Consider the following 21,835-nt stretch of genomic DNA (forward strand, 5'->3'; position numbering starts at 1 on the left):
CAGCTCTCAGCTCCCAGCTCCCAGCTCCCAGCTCCATGTGGGATAGACCTCACCCAGAGACCATCCAGGCTGTCCTGGGCTGGAGCCCTGCTTCCCTCTGCTGTTTTGTGGGTTCTGCAGTTCTAGAATTGGTTCAGAGCCATTTTTTATAGGTTTTTGGAGGGACTTGGCAGGAAGCTCACGCTGGTCCCTGTTTTCCAGCTGCCATCTTGGCTCCGCCCCACCCCCCCATTTCATTATATTCATATACCACAACTTGCTTAGTCACTCCCTGATGGATAGACTTCTACTTTGTTTCCATTTTTTTCCTACCACAAATAATGCTGCTATAAATATCACCCATTGATCTTTGAACTCAGGTCTTTCTAACCCCAGGGTGGATGCTCCATCCACTGCTATCCATTTATTTTTACTAGTCTTTTCACACCAGATATGGAGGAAGAAGGAAATTTTGTGAGACTCCTGTCTGTGCTATGCTCAGAGGATAGAAGATTCTTCCCTTTTCAGCAACTGGCACCAGAGGCTGACAGAGCTCTTAACTTTGTGAGCATACTGTCTCTGCAGGCACATTGTAAACTTAGGGTTCATGGTCTCCAGGGCTGCGCTTAAAAGACTGTCTTAATTCCCTTGTGAGGGTTGGTTTTTGTAGTCTTTTACTACACACTAAGATTTCTTTTCAGTGTCTCTGGTCTCCAAGAGCTGAGCCATTAAATCCCCAAGAAGAAAGAGCATACTGGCAGAGCACTGGCCAGGTCCCCTGCTCCCAGGGCTAACATGGATGCCCCCCCACCCTTTCCCCTGCTATGCCTCACAAGTCCTGAACCCCGTAAGCAAGCACGTAACAGATGCTCTTTATTACTTGTGGGTCAATCAGCAAGTGCCTGCTTTAGGGTAGCCAAAGAAACTTTATTGAAACAGAGAGCTGGAGACTTTGCTGGTGGAAATCCCAACATTTCTGGAGTTGTCCTGGAATGTAAGTTTTGGAGGAGTTGAGGGGAAGGATTTGGTTAGATTAGTGGGCTGAAGTTAAAATGATTGCTGATTGTATGGATTAGCTGCTAGACAGGGCCCTGGAACTTTTCTTCTTTCCTGGATCCCAGTCACCCGAGCTTGTTAATTTAATTGCCTAGTACTGAGAAGGGAGCCCATGCCCCCTGCCAGATGTTCCAGGATTGCTCTGTGGGCAATCCAGTACCTTGGAAAGGAAATTTGGGTAGTTTGGGCCATAAGTATACATTCTGGGAGGTTCTATAGACTTTCGCTTGAGAGTCAGTGAGGTATAGTGGGAAAAGAGTGTTCAATTTAGAGGTGGTAGACCTAGGTTTGTCCTGGCAATGCCAGGACACAAACTGCATGACTTTTCACAAGTTGCTTTGCCTAACAGTTGTTTTTATGTGTAAAATGAAGATACAACAAATATTAAGTTCCTGCTGTATGCAGACCATTATGCTGATTGCCAGGGGAGATAGTTTAGATTCAACATAGTACCTTCCTAGGTTACCTATGTCATAGGGTTAAAGAGGGGACTGGGGGATTGAAAGTTGTAGGTGACCTTAAAGCTCATTTAACCCAACCATTTTATAGACACAAAGTGAGGCCCAGGGAAAGGATATGTCTTGTCCAAGATGGGGCACAGGTTGGTAAGTCTCCCCAGATACTGTAGCACATAGTAGGCACTAAATAAATGTTGGTTAAATGAAAGGAATAGCAGGGCTGATGTTCAAACCCAGATCTTCTGATTCCAAGCCCAGAACCTTTCCTATTGTATCATAGGAGAAAATGGCATGTGAAAGGCCTTTGTAAACTGTGTGAGGATACACAAATATGGGTGAATTTTATTATGATTACTACTGGCTCCGACTCATGGTTGGGAGAAGAGTAAATTAAGAAATCACAATTGCGCTATCATCTTGCAGTTGTAGAATCCTTTTTGATTTTTCAAAGTACTGTCACAGCTTTTTAACTTTTTGAGAACCCTACAGAAATGTGGGTCAGTTAATGTATCCCTTCTCAGCCTCCTACGGCTAAGATCAAGTATGTTATCTCTTGTATCCTGCTTGAATTCTATAATAGGTACATGGTAGGTGCCCAAAAATATTTGTTGAATGAATAAATCCCTATTTGATAGAGGGGATAAGTAAGGTCCAGACTTGCTTAGGGAGTTGGGTGATTTGACTAATGTTACCCAGTAAATTAAAGGCAGTGCTGGGACTAAAATCTAGCCAGGTGGTTGTACTTTCAGCCCTTGGGTTTCTTCTCCTGTGGCCCATTGACCTCCTCAGGAAGGGTATCTGATGGATCTGTTCATTCCCATAGTAGGGGTGAAGAACTAGGTGTTTTCATGGTAGGCAAGTTGGGCGTTTTGGGGTGGACCATCCTGAAGACTTGGCTGGAGCTAAGCCCTCTCTCCCTGTGGAGACTCAGAGCCCAGGCATGGACTGAGGAGACCCTAGCAACAGCTCAGAAGTCTAGCCTCTCTGTTTTCTGGGCTGTGGCTAAGTGACTATGCTTTCTTTCTCTGGCTTCCTGCCACCTCCTTTCCAGCCACTCTCAGCTGTCAGATCCCCCAGGAAAAGCTGCAGGGGTAATAATTTATCTGCAGCGAGTGATGGAACAGGGGCCATCTGGCAGTGATAAGGACACTAGATTCTTTAATTCTTACCATCAGCAAATGGTCGTGCTTGAGTGGTAATTCCAAAATATCCCTGGCTCAGTCATCAGCTCTCTGAGCCTCCCCCCTACGCCTGCCCCCACCCCAATTGCCTCACCCTGCCGACATCTGGAAGACATAGACCAGACCAAATAAATATTTAGCTTCTTAATAAAGCTGCTTACTCTGGACTCTCTCTGGACTTTGCTCCTGAGGTCTTGTGGGGATTGGAGGGTCTTGAAACCCATCACTTTGGTGCATGAGAATTGTGGGGGAATTGAATTTGGCATATCTTTAGTGAGCGCATTGGCCCATGAAGTCTTCCCCTGCACCCTGAATGGGGAAGAGGGATGTGTCCAGCTGGGAATGCCCGGACAGAAGCCTCTAAACTGGGCTTCCAGTCTTTCCTTCCCTCCTCCCCCATTCACTCAGTAGCATGAACTCCTGGGTGTCTGTCTCTCCCTCCTCCAAAAAGTAACAGAACAGGCTTGTAATGTTATAGGCAGTTTCCTCTTCTTCTCAGATTATTATTTCCTCTGGCTTCTCTTGAGGGGCACCTGCTTCTCAAGGTCATTGTGAAATCTTCTTTGTTAGGGGTTCTGGAAGACTTGACTTTGACAAAAAGCCCAGGGTGGAAATAGTTGAAGGGGATGAAGAGAGAGATCTGGGAAAGTGAGCCTGTTGCTTCTAGGTATTTTAGCAACCATTTATAGGATACCTACTCAGTGTCCAGCATGCCCTTTTTCCACTCCCCTAACAAGTGTGGACAGATTACTCATCTCACCTCTGTTGGTCTCCCTCTCTTTTTTTTAGAGAGTCCTTGGAATCCCTTTAGGAATTCTAGTCTGTGTTCTCTAGGATCCCTTTGGGAATTCTAGTCTCTGTTGCCGAAGGTCCCTTTGAGAATTCTAGTCTCTGTTGCCTAAGATCCCTTTGGGACTTCTAGTCTCTGTTCCCTTGGGTCCCCTTGGGAATTCTAGGCTCTGTTCCCTTGGGTCCCTTTGGGAATTCCAGTTGCTGTTCCCTAAGGTCCCTTTGGGAATTCTCATCTCTGTTCCCTAAGGTCCCTTTGGGAATTGTAGTCTCTGTTCCCTCAGGTCCCTTTGGGAATTCCAGTCACTGTTCCCTTGGCTCCCTTTGGGAATTCCAGTCTCTGTTCCCTAAGGTCCCTTTCTGCAGGCTGGACTTACTAGGTGCTTTCCTGCTGCCTTTTCTGTGATGAGACTAACATTGCAAGACTGTTGTGAGGATCAAATGGGATAACATATGAAAAGCACTTTGCAAACCTTCAAATGTTCTATAAAAGTCAGTGATTATTATAGAATCAGAGGAAGAGATGATGTATCATCATCTTTCCTATGGGAAACCCTATTGAGGAGGCAAGACATTGATATCCATGAAACAACAGGAAAACAGTATATAATGAAGAGCTAAAGATGAGTGGTATAGACTTTATGTATGGTAGGAGGTTTGGAGAAGTGGTATGGGCTAAAGAAAGCTTTATGGAGGAAGACTTGAGTTGAGCCCTGAAGGGCATATAATATTTGAACAGGCAGAAGGAAGAGCATTTCAGATGCTGGAATATAATTAATGAAGACATCAGTGTAGGAGAGAGCATGGTGTTTGTGTGCATGTGTGTGTGCGTGTGTATGTGTGTGTGTGTGTATGAGACAGAGAGAGAGAGAGAGAGAGCAATGAGGGGCTCAGTATGGCTGTAGGTAGGGTTCATACTTGGGAGTCATGAGAAAGATAAGGGTAGGATCATAGAATCATGGATCTAGAGTTAGAAGGTACTTTCAAGGCCACTTGATACAGCCCCTACATTTTACAGAGGGAAAAACCAAGGCCCAGAGAGGTTAAGTGATGTGTACAAGGTCACACAGGTAGTATGTAACAGAAATGGGGTTTGAACTCATGTACTCTGAAGCCAGAGTCAAGTGGTCTTTCTACAGTATAAAGGTAGGCTGGAATCAGATTGTGTTAGGGCCTTGAATGTTAGACTGAGGACTTTGCACTTGATCTAAGGGGCACTGGGGAGTCTTGGTAGAGCTTTGCTTTCCTTTATTCTCAGGTATCATGACTTAGTCCAGGGGTGGGGAACCTGTGACTTTGAGGCCACATGTAGCTTTCTAGGTCCTCGGGTGCAGCCTTTTGACTGAGTCCAAATTTTATAGAACAAATCCTTTTATTAAGGGAATTTGTTCTGTGAAGTTTAGATTCAGCCAAAGGGCTGCACTTGAGAACCTAGAAGGCTACATGTAGCCTTGAGGCCGTAGGTTCCCTATCCTTGACTTAGTCCCTTCTCACTCCTGATTCAATCTCAGCTACCTTCAAGCATCTTGGCTTTGAAAACTGTGGCCGTGAGAAGCCTCAGATTTGTAGAAACAGAGAGGAAAGAGATTTCTTGAGTGTTTGCCTCAGTACCTCTCCCTGACTTCCATGTTGCAGGTCCTGAAGTGGGTGGAGGAGGCTATCCAGGTCTCTAAGGTTCACCTGCTCTCCACGGATCATGAGAATGAAGGAGAACGCACCTGGAAGATCCCAATTGATCACAGTCTGAAAGAGGTCACCATCTCCCTGAGTGGTCCTGGCCCAGAGATTGAAGTGAGGGACCCATTGGGTATGGAACTGCCACTGCTAAACTTGTCTTTCCACACTAGAGTGGGACATGGTAAATGTGGGGCTGGGTAGAGGAGGAAGAATATGACACGGAGGCCTGGAAACTCTGCTAGATGTGGTAGAGAAGTCCTTGGATCATGGCTCTCAAATGGATGGCTGTCTTTGGAGAGAGTGGGGAAGAGGACCAGAAGCCAATCTGGGCTAGAGGATAATGGAAAGAGAATTGGGTTGGGAGCCAGAGGACCTGGGGTCATGGCCTGCCTTTTTCGTTCACTAACTGTGTGATCTTGGGTAAGGCACTTCACTTAATCCAATCTAGTAATCCAATAAACCTTCATTAAGCATCTACTGCACCCCTCTTGGCTTTAGTGTCCTCTGCTATAAAATGAGGGTGTTGGGACTGGCCACCTGACCTCTGAGGGCCTTTCCAGTTATACATTATATTATCCAATAGCTATTTAAGAAACATTAAGACCCAAGTATGGAAGACTTAGACAAGGTGCTCATTCAAAAAGATAATACAGGGCTAGGATTGGAGTTCCTAAAGAGTTTTACTTGGGTGGTTCAAGGGGGGATTTGAATGGGGATTTGGTGGAGGAAGATAGTTACAGAAGAATTGGGTTTCCAGTTTCCAGGGTATGATAGGGAACCTTCAGTGCTGAGGAGGGAACTATAGTGAAAAGTATTTGACACTGCAAGAATCCTGTCCCAGCCTATCAGGGAGTGTCCCGACAGCACTCAAGAAAAGGATCACAGCTCTAGAGTTGGAGGACTTCTGAGACACTTTGAGGAGAGACCATTTTGCCCAACACCCTCATTTGACATTTGAGGAAACTGAGGCTCAAAGAGGTTTAGGGATTTGCCCAAGGTCACACAAGTAGCAAGTATCAGAGCAGGGTTTTGAAGGTAGGGGCCTCTGGGTCCAGAGACTCTTTCCATGGTATCCATGAGTTTTCTTGATTCTTTTTGTTTTGCTTAGGGAGGATTCTTCAGAAGGAAGAAGGACTGAACATGCTTCTTAACATCCCAGACTCTGCCAAGGTGGTAGCTTTTAAGCCTCAGCACCCTGGCCTTTGGTCAATCAAGGTAGGGTAGAGGGAACATTTAGGGAGGGAGGAGAGACTGGGGCAAGGAATTGGAGATGAGTAGGGGAGGTTGTGGAGGCTTGGAGGAGAACATCTGAGGGTGGTTGGTGAGGAGAGAGGTAAGGTATAGGTTTAGGAGTGGGAGGCAACTCCAAAGGCCAGTTCCATTTCCATACCTGCTTTTCTAGGCCTGGGACAGTGGGTGGATATGGATTATGGGTCTAGGGGAAGGATACAGTACTAAGTGGCTGAGGGTCTAGACTGATGTGATCCTCAACCATGTAGGTGGTCAGAAGAGTGAGGGTGGTTGACATTTCCTGGGACATGGGGATGGGGTCTCCGATAGGTCTATAGCAGTGGCCGCCACTCGGTGAGGATCACAGGCGTCAGCAACATCAATTTCCGAACTGGCTTCACCACCCAGCCCTCCCTGGACCTCAACCATACCATTGAGTGGCCCTTGCAAGGTAGAGTGGTTTTGGCATCAGGTGTTGACCTTGGGGAGAGAGAGAGGAGAGAGTTAGCCTTTAGAGTTTTCCCTTCTCACCTGGAGCAGCTGTGGACCTTTCCCTTCCCTTCTCCCTCATCAGAAAGCCCTCTGTCTTATGTTCCCTACTTTCCACCATAGTTTCTAAAGAAATCTGAGCTAAGGAGTTTGGGGTTATTCCTCTCAGGTGGTATTCTTATATTTTCACAAGACCTTTGTGAAACATAAAGGGATAATTTATTTGTTTGGGAATTTCAGGAGCTAGAGCAAGAAGATGACAGAGAGATCTGGGGCTGAGCCATGCCAAACTTACATCTTTCCCTCCACTGCCCACAAAACTATAACCTTTCCAATGTGTCTTCCTCTTTTTTCTGCAGGGGTCCCAATATCCCTAGTGATCAACTCCACAGGTCTGCTGGCCCCAGGGCACCTAGACTCAGTAGAACTTTCCCGCAGCTCTGGCCAGCCCCTGCTGACCCTGCCTACTTGGCCCTTATCCAATACCTCCTCTCACCAATTGTGGGTGGGACCTCCCTTTCAAGTGCCCAAGGAACATTTTTACCTCAAGGTGAAGGGCGAAGATCATGAAGGCAATCCTCTGCAGCGCATCTCTAATGTAGCCTACAATGGAGTGGCTCCAGGTAAGCAGTCACCCCTTCCATCAGCCTTGGACATTTGAAGTCCATTTCTTCCAGAAGCTCTCTCTTCTCCTCCTTGTTCTCTTCCCTCCTTGAACTCCTAAAGTACTTAGAGTCATTAAAAAATTTAAAATAAAAAACGTAAAGTACTTAAAGTCTATATCGTACTATCAGTCAACAGTCATTAAGCACTTACTATGTACTACTGTTAGGTGGCATAGTGGATAGAATGCCAGGCCTGGAGTCAAGAAGACCCAAGTTCAAATTTGGCCTCAGAAACTAGCTGTGTGACCCTGGGCAAGTCACTTGATCCTGTTTGCCTCAATTTCCTCCTCTATATAATGAGTTGGGGAAGGAAATGGCAAACCACTCCAGTATCTTTGCCAAGAAAAGTCACAAAAAGTCAGACACAACTGAATAAAAAATGAGGAAACTGAGGCAAACAGGGTCAAGTGACTTACTGAGGGTCACACAGCTAGTAAGTGTCTAAGACCAGATTTGAACTCAGAAAGATGAGTCTTCTTACTCCAGGCCTAGCACTCTATCCACTGTGCTAACTAGCTTCTTGTTGATTGGATTTAATTGGCCCTAACACTGCACCACCCCCCCCAACCCCCAGCTGGAGATGCTGGGGAAGCTAGCTCAGAGATGTAGATGTGACTTAAATTTCAACAGCTCCATAGGTCCGGGAACTTACAACTGGGTGGGAAGATTCCCTCTTCATCTCTAATAGCTCTTAGTGATGACAAGTCATCATCGTTAAAGTCCAGGTGGTGTGACTGGGTTGGGGAAAATCCAGATTCCAGGCCACCTTCAGCCTATTCCTTTTGTCTCCCCTATTGCTCATGGGCCCCAGAAAGAGAATGGGAGCTTTCTCTGCACAGCTGTGAGGCTGAGTTTCTGGGAAGGAATTTCTGCAGGGGGAATAGGAGTCTTCTTTTTTTCTTCTTGACCGACATGATTGTTGGAGTTTAACACTGACTTTTGATCTCTGTCTTTGTTTATGCATTAGATAGAAAGAGCAGGGGAGAAATGTGGTTTGGGGTTTTTGTATGTATGCGTTGTTTTTCCATCTGTCTGGGAAACATGGACCTTGGGAAGGAAAGTTAGATGTATATCTTGGAGCAGGATGCTCTGTCTGGAGATAAGATGGTGGTGATGCTGTGAACTGAGATCCTGAGTCCCTGGCACTTTGAGGTCTTCAGAGAAAAGGGGGAAGGGGAAGTCTTCAGAACCTAGCCAGGTCCTGGCAAAACTGCTAGTGAGGAGGGGAGGGGTGGGCTGTGGGATGCTCACAAAGATGTCGGGTAGTGGTCCAGGCAGGCCTCTCATCCTCTGGGATGTGGCTGTGAGCCCATATGACTGTATCATAAGCTCACCCCACCCTGTTTTCTGAGGAGGTTGGCCACATTGTCTCACCCTAAGTGTATCTCTATGGGATTGGCTTTGGTGGGGGTGGTGTGGAGAGTTGTTTCTCCATTGCGCCAGGGAGGAATGGGGTATATGGAGAAGTTGAATAACTGTCTGAGGTCCTACAATGAGGGAGTGACAGAACCAGGGATGAGCCTGGGGTTTGTAGTATCATACTGGAAAAGACTTTGGAAAGTGGTGGAATTAAAAAAACAACATTGAACTGAAATTCAGGAGATGTGGACAGTATTTAGAATCATAAAATTCAAGAACTGTAAGGGAACCCAGTAGCCATCTAGTCCATCCTATCCATGAAAGGAATCCCTATTTGAACATACCCAACAAGTGGACAAGTGATGACTCTGGCATAGTCACTGTATGACTTTGGCCTCAAGCCATGTCCCTGTGCTAGGTCTCAGTTTCTCCATTTGTAAAAATAATAGTTTCTACAGTTCCTTTCAGCTCTCAGAGCCAGGTCTTACTTAGATCATCCCGTGATTTTACGAATAAGATGATGAGATGCAGAAGTAAGTTGCTTAAGGCCGTACATTTGGTTATGGCAGGGAAGACAGGAACTCCGGTCTCCAGATTCCCTTTCTGTTTCTCTGTGGATAATGAGGGTCTCCTTGGGACTGGGGTCGGCTGAGATGGATTTGAGGGCTGGCCTTTTATCTCCTAGGGTACATTCCCTTGGAAGCAGCTCAGTGGTACAGTGGATAGAATGGTGGGCCTGGAGTTAGGAAGAACTGAATTCAAATCTAGCCTCAAATACTTATTAGCTGGATGACCCAGGGCAAATCACTTAACCTCTGTTTGCCTTGTAAAACAGGGATAATAATGGTTGTTGTGAGGAGCAAATGATATAATATTTGTAAAAAGAACTTAGCATGGTGCCTGGTACATAGTAGGTACTATATAAATGTTTATTCCTTTGCCCTTCCCTAGGTTCTCCATTGGTGACCATGCCCAGCAAGATCCATGGGTATCTCTGGCAGCCGCTGCTCATCTCATGCTCCATCCACAGCTCACTCCCTTTTCGGCTCCAGCTGAGACGAAACGGAGTGAAGCTAGGCGAGGAGAGGCATTTCCAGTGAGTATGAGTTGGGAGTTTGGCTGCCAATCCTCTCTGCAGCCCAGTGGCAGAGAATCCAGTGCCTTGCCTAGGCTTTGGTGGGAAGACTCACTAGCCCTCCATCAGCTTGTCTTTTCAGAAAGGACACAGACGGAACTAGAAAGGGGAAATGGCCCCTAATTAGTGGCATCTGAATGCCCTTCCTCAAACATTCCTCCGAGACAGGCAAGAACTCCCTCCTAGGTTGAATTAAAGTTAGCTGGGGTCCTCGTGATTGAGGTTAGGAAGAAGATAATGGTACAACATGTGTGTATGGGGTGGTGTGGGTGAGTCAGAATAGGAGTAGGTAATCAATCAATCAACAGGCATTTATTAAGCTCCTACTATGTGCTAGGTACTAGGGATACAGAGATAATAATGAAACAGGTTCCTGCCCTCGCACAGTGGTTATTGTATGTGTTTGATTTGTAGGGAGTCAGGAAACAGCAGCTGGGAGATCCCTCGAGCGTCCAAATCAGAGGAAGGCACGTATGAGTGCACAGCCGTGAGCCGAGCAGGGATAGGAAGGGCAAAAACCCAGCTTGTGGTCACAGGTTTGTACTTTCCCAATTCTCTTCCCTTGGGCTCATGCAGGTGCTTTCTCAGAAGCAGCTCCTCACCAGTAAGTCCCGGGTCCAAGTTTGTCATCTTTCCCAGACTTAGAAGGAGTTTGTTGAATCAGATTTGAGAATTGGAGGAAACCTTAGACATAATTTAATCCAACCTTCTCAATTTATGGTGAGGAAAGAGGAGAAGGGGCTTTCCCAAGGATCCAAAGGTGGTACGTAGCCGAAGTGGGATTCCATGTCTCCTGATTTCCAAATCCAGCGCTCTTTTCACTGCATTTTTAATCAGCCCATCCATCCATAAACAAATAATCTGCATAGGGGTTGAGGAGAATGAGGAATGATAAAAGACCATGTTATCCCTTAAGATAAAATCATTAGGAAGTTATTGGTAATGTTTGAGAGAATTTCAGTGGACTTGTGGCCAGAAGCCAGACTGCAAAGTGTTGAGACGTAATTGGGTGCTGCAGAAGTTGAGGCAGGTAAGCAAACAACTCTTCCTGGGAATCGGGTGGTAAAAAGGAAGAGAGAAATAGGATAGTAGCTTGAAGAGATGACAGATTCTAATGAAAGCATCTTTTGTTTTTTTTTAAGATGGGGAAGACCTGAAGCATCTTTTTAGATAGTGGTAAGAACCTAGTAGGTAGAGAGAGTGTGATGATAAAGAAAAGAACTGTTCAATGGGACAGGCTCCAGGAAGAGAGAGGAGTTTGCTTGGTCAATCTTCTAGTGTTCAGCTTGCTTCCAGTGTTTTGCTATCATGAATAGCATTGCTATGAACACTCCTGAGCAGACTACATTTTCTTTTTGGTTATTTCCTGAAGGTGTATTTCCAAATGTTAAATTATTTGCTCAAAAAGTACTAAGAGATGGTTTTTTAAAGTCTCTTATTCCATATTGGCTTTAATTTAGAATATTAATGTCATGTAGCAGCCGATGAAATCATCAGTTTTCCATAGGGTATAGCTGCCCCCAATGTTTGGAAATGATCCTGGTAAGTGGATTGAATCATTGAATCTTGGAGTCATAGGGGACATTAGAGGAATTTTAGTCTAGTCTTCTACTCCATTAAGAAGTTGTCATGACATCCTTGCTGACAGGTATTCATTCTCTGTGTCTCTTATTGACAATAATAATTATTAAGAACATCTCATATTTCTCCAGTACTTCAAGGTTTATAAAGCACTTTCTCCACAACAGCCCTATGAGGTGTCATTATTATCCCCATTTTAAAAATGAGGAAAGTGAGGCTCAGAGAAATAAAGTGACTGGCTCATAGTTAGATAATGAATCAATCAATAAACATTTATTAAACATCTGCTATGTGTCAGGCACCATGCTATGTGCTGGGGATACAAAAAGAGGCAAAAAGACAGTCCTTGCCCTCTAGGAGATTACAGTCTAATGAGGAAGACAACATGGAAACAAATATATACAAAGCAAGTTATATACAGGATAAATAGAAAATAATTAAAAGAGGGAAACCACTGGAATTAAGAGGGCCTGGGATATGAAATCTTGTGTCCTGATTCTGTATCATTTTGGAGTTAGTAACATAACATTGACGAAATGAGGAGTAAAACCATATAGACAGGCAGAGATAGAGACAGATAGACAGATAGGTAGACAGACAGACAGACAGACAGGTAGATAGATATAGATAGATAGAATAGATAGATAGATACAGCACTTATTAGGTGTTTACTATGTATCAGGCACTATGCTAAGAGCTCGGGATGCAACTACAAACAAGCAAGAGAGTCCCTGGCCTCAAGGAGGTTATAATCTAATGGGAAAGACAACATGGAAACAAATATATACAAAACAAATTATATACAGGATAAATAGAAAATAGTTAAAAGAGGGAAACCACTGGAATTAAGAGGGCCTGGGATATGAATCCACGTGTCCTGTTTCTGTATTATTTTGCAGTTAGTAATGTAACATTGAGGAAATGAGGAGTAAGACCACATAAACAGGCAGAGATAGAGACAGATAGACAGATAGAGCATTTATTAGGTGTTTGCTATGTATCAGGCGCTGTGCTAAGAGTTCTGGATGCAATTACAAACAAGCAAGACAGTCCCTGGCCTCAAGGAGCTTACACTCTTATGGAGAAAGAGAATAGATTAAGGAGAATCTGTTTGTAAAAGGGGGAGTATATAAAAAGCATCATGTGGAGTTGGCGGGGAAGTTGCTTAGAGGCCTAGTTCAAAGTTAAGGCTAAAACTCACTTCTCAGAGAGCTCAGAGAGTTCTAGGAATACAGAGTCCCAGGTCCTAGTAGGGAGAGAGATAGAATGGTAGCTGGAGACCAGATATCACTGTGGAGATGGCTAGGAAGTGGTATATATAGGGACCTTCAGCCCTTTGCAGTGCAAATCCTCTGTGCAGACACCATTCCCTTACCTCTAGCCTCACTTTGTGTTCTCCCACAGATCCCCCACCCCAGGTGGCTCCTCCGAAGAATGTCACTGTGTCTCCAGGAGAGACAGCCCTCTTGTCATGCCATGTTCTGGACAAGACTCCCTACAACTTGACCTGGATCCGTGATTGGAGGGCCCTGCCAGCCTCATCAGGACGGGTGGTACAGCTAGCTAACCTGTCCCTGGAGATCAGTGGCATCATTCCCAGCGATGGTGGGAGGTACCAGTGCCTGGCCAGCAATGCCAATGGGATGGCAAAGGCATCAGTCTGGCTCCTTGTTAGAGGTGAGCCTTCCTGTTTCTTCCATCACCCCCAATTAAAAATTGACCTTAAGAGGTCATCTACTCCATCCCCTTGCCTCTAGACAGCCCTTTTCCAAACTAGCTCTTGACCCCATTTGAGGGACCTCCAAGGAAATTCCAAAACACTCCTTGGCCACTGGTACCAAAGTCCAACTGCCCTGAGTGTTGGGAAATTCACCCTAACATCTAACTCCAATTGCCATTGCTCCAGGTGAATGAAGGAGTGGCATTCATTTTAGGTCAGTGTAGTATTGCCTTGTTCCTACCATCATCCTCCAAACCCTATGTCGTCTGTTATAAAGCCCCCAGGGGCATAATTTGGAATTTTGAAGTCAGGGACAGGATCCAGGGATGGGCCTTTGGGTGACATGAATTGGGTCATTGGTGGGAAGCCTTCGAGTTTAGAATGGTAATGACAGTGATCCTCATCCATGTTGGAACAGCTTCTCAACACGCTGGTAGTGTTTAGCTTGACTTTAGGGGAGCTAAGGATCAGAATACCCTGATCATTATGGAAGGTGATAACTTGCCAAGAGGATACCAAGAATTAGACCTGTCAGGCTGTCATTGAGGTGAGCACATCTAACAGGAATCAAACCTAGAGTGGTTGCTCCCTGCACGCAGGGTCAGTTAGAACAGGTGGTGCTGGTCTCCTACAAGCCACTGCTATTGTTACCCATGGAAATGCCTTGGTTGGCCTCTGTAGTTTTTTCAGCCTCCTCTCTCTGCCTCCTGGCCAAAGCAGGGCCTGTCTAGGGCTCTGGGTCTCTGTCTAGGCTCCTGGCCTCTAGCTCAGTCCCTGTTTTGACCTTCTATTATTGCAGAGCCTCCTCAGATAAGCATCAACACAGAATCCCGGCACTTTTCCCAGGGTGTTGAGGTGAGGATCAACTGCTCTGCTTCTGGGTACCCTCCACCCCATATCTCCTGGAGACACCAGGACCAGACAATAGTGAAGGATGGAAGGTAAGGAACAGTGGGTTTCTGGAGACATGACTGGGCCTGTTCAAGGGCATGTAAGTTATCATGAGGCATGGATTTGAAGTCAGGATCTGGGCTTGGATTCCTGTTCTGCCCCTCACCACCTGTGTAACCTGGCTAAAAGTCTCTTAACCTCCCTATGGCTTAGTTTTCCTTTTTATAAAATGAAGGAGTGGGATAGATAGTCTCTAAGGTTCCTTCTGGCTTTAAATCTCTGTTCCCACCTCCATGCCTTTGCATGAGCTCTGCTCCAATGCCTGGGTGACTTTGGGACTGGGAGATGGAAGGTCTGCTCTCTTCTAGCTGTATGACTTTGGGCATATCAGATAATAGGAGCAAGAATATTTTGGAAAGTGAAAAATGCCATACAAATGTAATGTAGTATTTTATTAACTGATACAACATGACATACTTATACACAGTTTTAATAGCTTAAAACTGCACAAAAAATTTTGGGACACTATTTACATGCATACATATACACATATAAATAGGTATGTATATGTTTGGATATATGTATACATATGTGTATATTTGTATATACATGTATACATACATGCATGCATGTTTCTATATATGTACATATGTGTGTTTTTATATATACATATATGTGTATGTGTAACTCTCTCTCTTTCTTTCTCAATCCTTGTATATAAACTATGATCACCATTATCAACTAATGAGAAGGCCGTTGGGCTAAGTAGGGGAGTTGAGGGATGTAGTGTAGTAGAAAGAGCACCAGCATTATAGTAAGAAGGTCTAGATTTGAATCCTGGCTCTGCTAATCCAAAATTCGACTTTGGAAAAGTCAATTTCCACTCTTTGAGACTCAGTTTACTTTTCTGTAAAATAAAAGAATTGGGCTAAATGATCTTTGAGATTTCTTCCAGCTCTAAGTCCTATGATCTACCTGCATTACCTTAGAATATTCTCTATGCAGGGAGAGTCTAGACGTGGGAGTGCTGGAGCATCTCATAAGGTACTTAACCAAATTATCCTGGTGTGGTGAGATGGAGCAGGGCACTTAAGGAGCATGGGTGTGGGAACTAGAAAATGCTATAATCTTGAACCTTAATCTGGAACCTTATGGCAAATTTTTTTTGTGTGGCTTGGGCTTCTGGAGAAGGTGAAGAAGGAGGGGCAGAGATTAGGATGGAGAGGCCTGGCGAGCATATCCTCCTATCCCGTATCTTATCTGCCTGTTTGACTTAAGCATCTCCTTCCTCTCCCTCCCTCAGTTGCCCCCATCTTCTGTCTTTTTCTACCTTGGCTTCAGGTTCTTTGTGGATGACCACGGTACTCTGATCATTCAGAGTGTGGCCCCAGAGGATGCTGGGAATTACAGCTGCCAGGCTACCAATGAGGTTGGCATGGATGAGCAGACAGTCACACTCTTCTACACAGGTATCAATCTCAGAGCTTGTCTTCTACATTGTGGAGGTGGGAAGTTTTTCCCAGTTGGAATGAATTTAGCCTTAACATCGCAGCAAATTTTATATCTCTTCCTTAGTTGAAGTTGAAAAGACTAAGATTTTAAAGGATGAGGACATCAGTTCTTTTGGGTCCTTTCCCTGTTTCTGCAGTGTCTGACTCATGTCCCTATCAATGCTCTCTTTCCTTTTGAGGAGAGCTGAGAACCAGAATCCTTCTCTCTCCCCAGAACCCCCATCTGTCTCTGCCCTGAGGCGTGTGGTACGGGCTTCAGTTGGGGAGGAGGCAGTGCTGGAGTGCAAGGCGTCTGGGGTCCCTCCACCCCGAGTCATCTGGTACAGAGGTGGGTAGTGGGAAGGACACACCTTATTACAATGGGAACCCTGCCTGGGCTGAAGTTGAAGGGTGGGGAAGCAGAGAAGGAAGCTGTAGTTAAGTCTAGAAAGATGGCCCCAGGGAGATTTGGGGAGAAACCCCTCTTTACTTCCAAAAGAGTTTCCTATCCAGAGGAAGTTAAAAGAAATGAGAATTTTGAGCCTTGAGAAGGGAAGACATGGGACATGAGCTATCTTCTAACATCTGAAGTACTACCATATGGAAGGATTAGGCTCCTGCTGCTTGGCTTCAGGGCAGAACCAAGAGTAGGGATTAGAGGTTGAAGAAGTGGACTTTGGCTGCCTCACAATTACAGCTAGCTGTCTCCAAGTGGGATGGGCTGCCTGAAGAAGTGGTGGCTCCCTCCTCCCTGGAGAACATCAAAAGGCAGTTGGATGACCATTCATCAGAGCTGTTATGGGAGGGGGACTTCCTGGACAGGTACAGATTGGCCTAGAGGGGCCTTAATGCCTCTGGTGTTCTTTGTGAAGAGGCTTTGGAGAGGCAGCCAAGCCCAATGATTCTCTCTCTCCTCATGACTGCCAATTTCAAATGAGAGACAGGGAAAAGAAATGAATAAAGTCACTAGATAAGTTACCCTGGAAGTCCCACCCATGTTCATAGATTCTGAGAGATTGGAGGCATTGGAGCTTAGGGCCTGCCCCAGATAGAAGCTACTCTTCTAGCTTGATCCTGACATTGAAACAGTATGTATATGGTGAGGGTTCAGAGAGGGAGATGCAGGGAGAGAAAAAAGAGAGAGTAGAACCCTGGGTTCCTTACCTCCCAACAATTTCTGCAGGTTTTTTCTGCTTACAGAATACAGACCTGATTTCCCTCAGGATTATGTACAGAGAAGCTTAGGATGAGAGAAGGGGAGCCATTTGCTTCAGGTCACTCAGCATACCCACCATTGTCAAATGGAAGGCATAGGACCCAGCTAGAGACTGTGACCCCCAATATGATCCCCACCTGACCATGTACTCTAACCTAGCACCTTCTCTTATTCTTCCCTATTCTGGGGTCCAGGAGGCCTAGAAATGATCCTGGCTCCAGAGGTGGCCCACACTGGAATTCTGAGGATCCAAGAAGTCCAGGAGAGGGATGCAGGGAACTATATGTGCAAGGCAGTGAATGAGCTGGGGGCAGCATCAGCTGACATCAAGCTGGAGGTTGGATGTGAGTGTCCCCGGCTGAGTCGTCCCTTTTCTCCCTCCCTCTTCTCTGTCTCCACTCATCTCCCCCACCCCCGCCCCCAACCAACCCCCATCCCCACTCCCCAGGTCTTTTCATTACAGATGACCTGAGCAAGTAGAGCAAAATGTTACTGAGCATCTTGTCATGCTGGGCTTTGCACTGAGGGAGCGTGGGAGACCCTGCCACACACTCAGCCAGCTGCGCCAGCCATAGGAAAGACTAATAGAAAAGTTAAGCCAAGATGGTTAGGGGCCTGTCGGCTACTTTCATCATCAAAGATGTAAGGGCCAGAACATGTACATAACTGGAGTGGGCAGGTCGCTGAAGAACAGGGGAGTTCTCCTTCTGTCCCCTTTTCCCCCCTCCCTCTCCCTTTCTCCTCCTCTCTCTCTCTACCTCTTTCTCTTTCTTCTCTCTCTTTCCTTCTCTCTTTCTGTTTGCCCACCTCTCCCCATCTCTATCCTCCCTCTCCCCCTTTCTTTCTCTCTCCTCTTCCCCTTCTCTCTCCTCCTCTTCCTTTCTCTCTCCCTTTTTCTCTCTCCTCTTCCTCCCTCTCTCCCTCTCTCTCCTCCTCCTCTCTACCTCTTTCTATTTCCTTCTCTCTTTCTGTCCATTCCCCCACCTCTTCACCATCTGTATTCGCTCTTTTTCTCTGTGCGTGTGTACACACATGTACACACACACCTTTAATCATGTAATATATATCATGAAATATGTCTACATCTGTCTTTGTGTCTCTTTGTTTCTCTCATCCCAAGCTCTCTATCTCTTCTCTACGCCTCTATAGAATAGTGTTTACTCCTTTCTTACTCACCACAGTCTATTTTTTCATTGTATGGTCGTTTATATACTTGTCCTTCCTAATAGATAAAAAGTCCTTCGAATAAAACAGGAACTCTGTATTAGTCATTGCTGCATCCTTCACGGGAATCAGAAAGACCTTGCTTTAAATCCTGCCACAGACGCTTAGCTGTGTGACCTTGGATGAGACACTTAACCTCTGTCTGGCTCAGTTATTTTTATCTGCCAAGTGAGGCTGATGCCTGGCAGTGCCCACCTTGCAGGGTAGTTGTGATGCCCAAATGAAATAGTGTGTTTAAAGTGCTTTGTAAACTGTGAAGTTCTACATAAACGTCAATAATAATAATAATTATTGTACCACACCGCTTCTCCAGCAAACAGTGAATGAATGAGGAATGGGATGTTAATTCCAGTATCAAGTCAGGGATCTTTGATGCAAGCAATATGGAGCCGCTGCCAGGGCTGTTCTTTTTTTTTTTTCTTGTTATTTATTTATTTAATATTTTTAGTTTTCAGCGTTAATTTTCACCAGAGTTTGAATTACAAATTTTCTCCCCATTTCTACCTCCCCCCACTCCAAGATGGCATATATTCTTATTGCCCCATTCCCCAGTCAACCCTCCCTTCCATCACCCCACTCCCCCCATCCCCTTTTCCCTTACTTTTTTGTAGGGCACGATAGATTTTTATGCCCCATTGCCTGTATATCTTACTTCCTAGTTGCATGCAAAAACTTTTTTTTTTGAATATCTGCTTTTAAAACTTTGAGTTCCAAATTCTCTCCCCTCTTCCCTCCCCACCCACTCTCCCTAAGAAGGCAAGCAATTCAACATAGGCCACATGTGTATCATTATGCAAAACCCTTCCACAATACTCATGTTGTGAAAGACTAACTATATTTTGCTCCTTCCTATCCTATCCCCCTTTATCCAATTTTCTCCCTTGACCCTATCCCTTTTCAAAAGTATTGCTTTTGATTACCTCCTCCCCCATCTGCCCTCCCTTCTATTGTCCCCCCTTTTTATCCACTTCCTCCTTCTTTCCTGTGGGGTGAGAAACCCAATTGAGTGTGTATGTTATTCCTTCCTCAGGTCAAATCCGAAGACAGCAAGTTTCCCTCATTCCCCCTCACCTACCCCCTCTTCCTTCCCAACAGAACTGCTTTCTCTTGCCACTTTTATGTGAGATAATTTACTCCATTCTCTCTCTCCCTTTCTCCCTCTCTCAATATATTCCTCTCTAATCCCTTAATTTGATTTTTTTTAGATATCATCCCTTCATATTCAACTCACCCTGTGCCCTCTGTCTACATATATATGTATATGTAAATTCCCTTCAGCTACCCTAATGCTGAGGTCTCATGAATTCCATGTAGGAATGTAAATGAAACAGTTCAACTTTAGTAAGTCCCTTATGATTTCTCTTTCTTGATTGATTACCCTTTCATGCTTCTCTTGATTCTTGTGTTTGAAAGTCAAATTTTGTATTCAGCTCTGGTCTTTTCACTGAGAAAGCTTGAAAGTCCTCTATTTTATTGAAAATCCATATTTTGCCTTGGAGCATAATACTCAGTTTTGCTGGGTAGGTGATTCTTGGTTTTAATCCTAGCTCCATTGACCTCCAGAATATCATATTCCAAGTGCCTTGATCCCTTAATGTAGAAGCTGCCAGATCTTGGATTATTCTGATTGTGTTTCCACAGTACTCAAATTGTTTCTTTCTGGCTGCTTGCAGTATTTTCTCCTTGATCTAGGAGCTCTGGAATTTAGCGATAATATTCCTAGGAGTTTTCTTTTTGGGATCTTTTTGAGGAGGCAATCGGTGGATTCTTTCAATTTCTATTTTACCCTCTGACTCTAGAATATCAGGGCAGTTCTCCTTGATAATTTCTTGAAAGATGATATCTAGGCTCTTTTCTTGATCATGGCTTTCAGGTAGTCCAATAATTTTTAAATTATCTCTCCTGGATCTATTTTCCAATGAGATATTTCACATTGTCTTCCATTTTTTCATTCCTTTGGTTCTGTTTTATAATATCTTGATTTGTTATAAAGTCACTAGCTTCCACTTGCTCCAGTCTAATTTTTAAAGTAGTATTTTCTTCAGTGGTCTTTTGGACCTCCTTTTCCATTTGGTTAATTCTGCCTTTCAAGGCATTCTTCTCCTCATTGGCTTTTTGGAGCTCTTTTGCCATTTGAGTTAGTCTATTTTTTAAGGTGTTATTTTTTTCAGCATGTTTTTGGGTCTCCTTTAGCAAGTTATTGACTTGTTTTTCATGGTTTTCTTGCATCCTTCTCATTTCCCTTCCCAATTTTTCCTCTACTTCTCTAACTTGCTTTTCCAAATCCTTTTTGAGTTCTTCCATGGCCTGGAACCAGTTCATGTTTTTCTTGGAGGCTTTTGATGTAGGCTCTTTGACTTTTTTGACTTCTTCTGGCTGTATGTTTTGATCTTCTTTGTCACCAAAGAAAGATTCCAAAGTCTGAGTCTGAATCTGAGTCCATTTTTGCTGCCTGGCCATGTTCCCAGCCAACTTCTTGACCCTTGAGTTTTTTGTTGGGGTATGACTGCTTCTAGAGTAGAGAGTACTTTGACCCAAGCTTGAGGGGTTGCACTGTTGTTTTGAGAGCTATTTCTACACAGCAAGCTCTGTCACACCAGTGCTTCTCCTCCCCCAAGAACTGCCAACCCAGACTGCGACTCAGATCTTTAGCAGGCTCTGCACTCCCGCTCAGATCTGCCACTTAATTCCTCCTACCAGGCGGGCCTGGGGCCAGAGGCAACTGCAGCTGTAGCTCTGGAAGCAGCAGCCTCCGAGCTGCACCACCTCCGCTGCCCCCCAGGGCAGTGGCCAAACCGTGAACTCCTTTCACTCCCTGCAGCTTTTCCCACTAACCTTCTCTGTTGTCTTTGGTGTTTGTGGGTTGAGAAGTTTGGTAACTGCCACAGCTCACTAATTCAGGGTGCTAAGACCTATTCTGCCTGGCTCCAGGTCTGGTTGGTTCGGGCGCCCAGGCTGGGCTCTGCTCCCCACCGCTCCCAGCTCCATGGGATAGTCCTTACCCAGCGACCATCCAGGCTGTGCTGGGCTGGAGCCCTGCTTCCTCCTGCTATTCCGTGGGTTCTGCATCTCTAGAATTTGTTCAAAGCCATTTTTATGGGTGTTTGGAGGGACCTGGGGGGAGCTCACAGCAAGTCCCTGCTTTCTAGCCGCCATCTTGGCTCTGCCCCCGCTAGGGCTGTTCTGGTAAATGTTTAATAACCAGTTCCCCAGGAAAAAAAATGTCCCCATGACATGCTATTAAGTTTAATTTGCATCATTAACATTTTCTCCATCTCTTTCTCTAAACAATCAATAAAACAGTCAAGCCCTGATTTGTAGCATTTGCCTATTGCTGAGCTGTAAATGCTCACACTGAAAATTTAATAATCAGCTCTCTGGAGTAGGTTCAAGACTGCTCCAGCGTTCTCCCCACCCCCCTTGCTCCCTCCCCCTCCCTCAGCTCTGGCTCCGCTAGGTACCTGCAAGTCAGAAGGTCATAGGATCAAGACCTAGGAGGACCTTAGAGATTACTTAACCCATTTTTTAAGCAATGGGGAAATTTAGGCCTAGAGAGGTGATGTGACTTGCCCAAGGCCATTTATATAGTAAGTAGTCGGGCCAGGGTCTGAATAAACCAATTCTTCTGACTCCAAATCCCAACAGGAATTGCTAGCACTTTAAAGTTCACAATGTGTTTTTTTTTTAATTTGATC

At 45.0% G+C, this 21,835-nt stretch overlaps 1 protein-coding gene across 1 annotated transcript in view; it reads left to right on the top strand.

Annotated features, from left to right (window-relative positions):
* The window catches only part of HMCN2 (hemicentin 2), a 183,329-nt gene that overhangs the window by 26,300 nt on the left and 135,194 nt on the right, over window positions 1-21,835 (top strand). Inside the window, exons 5-15 of the mRNA XM_036752858.1 lie at window positions 5,099-5,270; window positions 6,249-6,355; window positions 6,701-6,821; window positions 7,219-7,482; window positions 9,835-9,979; window positions 10,433-10,554; window positions 13,004-13,276; window positions 14,119-14,260; window positions 15,552-15,679; window positions 15,936-16,049; window positions 17,111-17,260. Of these exons, the coding sequence (XP_036608753.1) occupies window positions 5,099-5,270; window positions 6,249-6,355; window positions 6,701-6,821; window positions 7,219-7,482; window positions 9,835-9,979; window positions 10,433-10,554; window positions 13,004-13,276; window positions 14,119-14,260; window positions 15,552-15,679; window positions 15,936-16,049; window positions 17,111-17,260 (1,738 nt within the window). The remainder of the gene's footprint in view (window positions 1-5,098; window positions 5,271-6,248; window positions 6,356-6,700; window positions 6,822-7,218; window positions 7,483-9,834; window positions 9,980-10,432; window positions 10,555-13,003; window positions 13,277-14,118; window positions 14,261-15,551; window positions 15,680-15,935; window positions 16,050-17,110; window positions 17,261-21,835) is intronic.

Source organism: Trichosurus vulpecula, chromosome 3, assembly GCF_011100635.1.
Source record: "Trichosurus vulpecula isolate mTriVul1 chromosome 3, mTriVul1.pri, whole genome shotgun sequence".
Lineage (NCBI taxonomy): Eukaryota > Metazoa > Chordata > Mammalia > Diprotodontia > Phalangeridae > Trichosurus > Trichosurus vulpecula.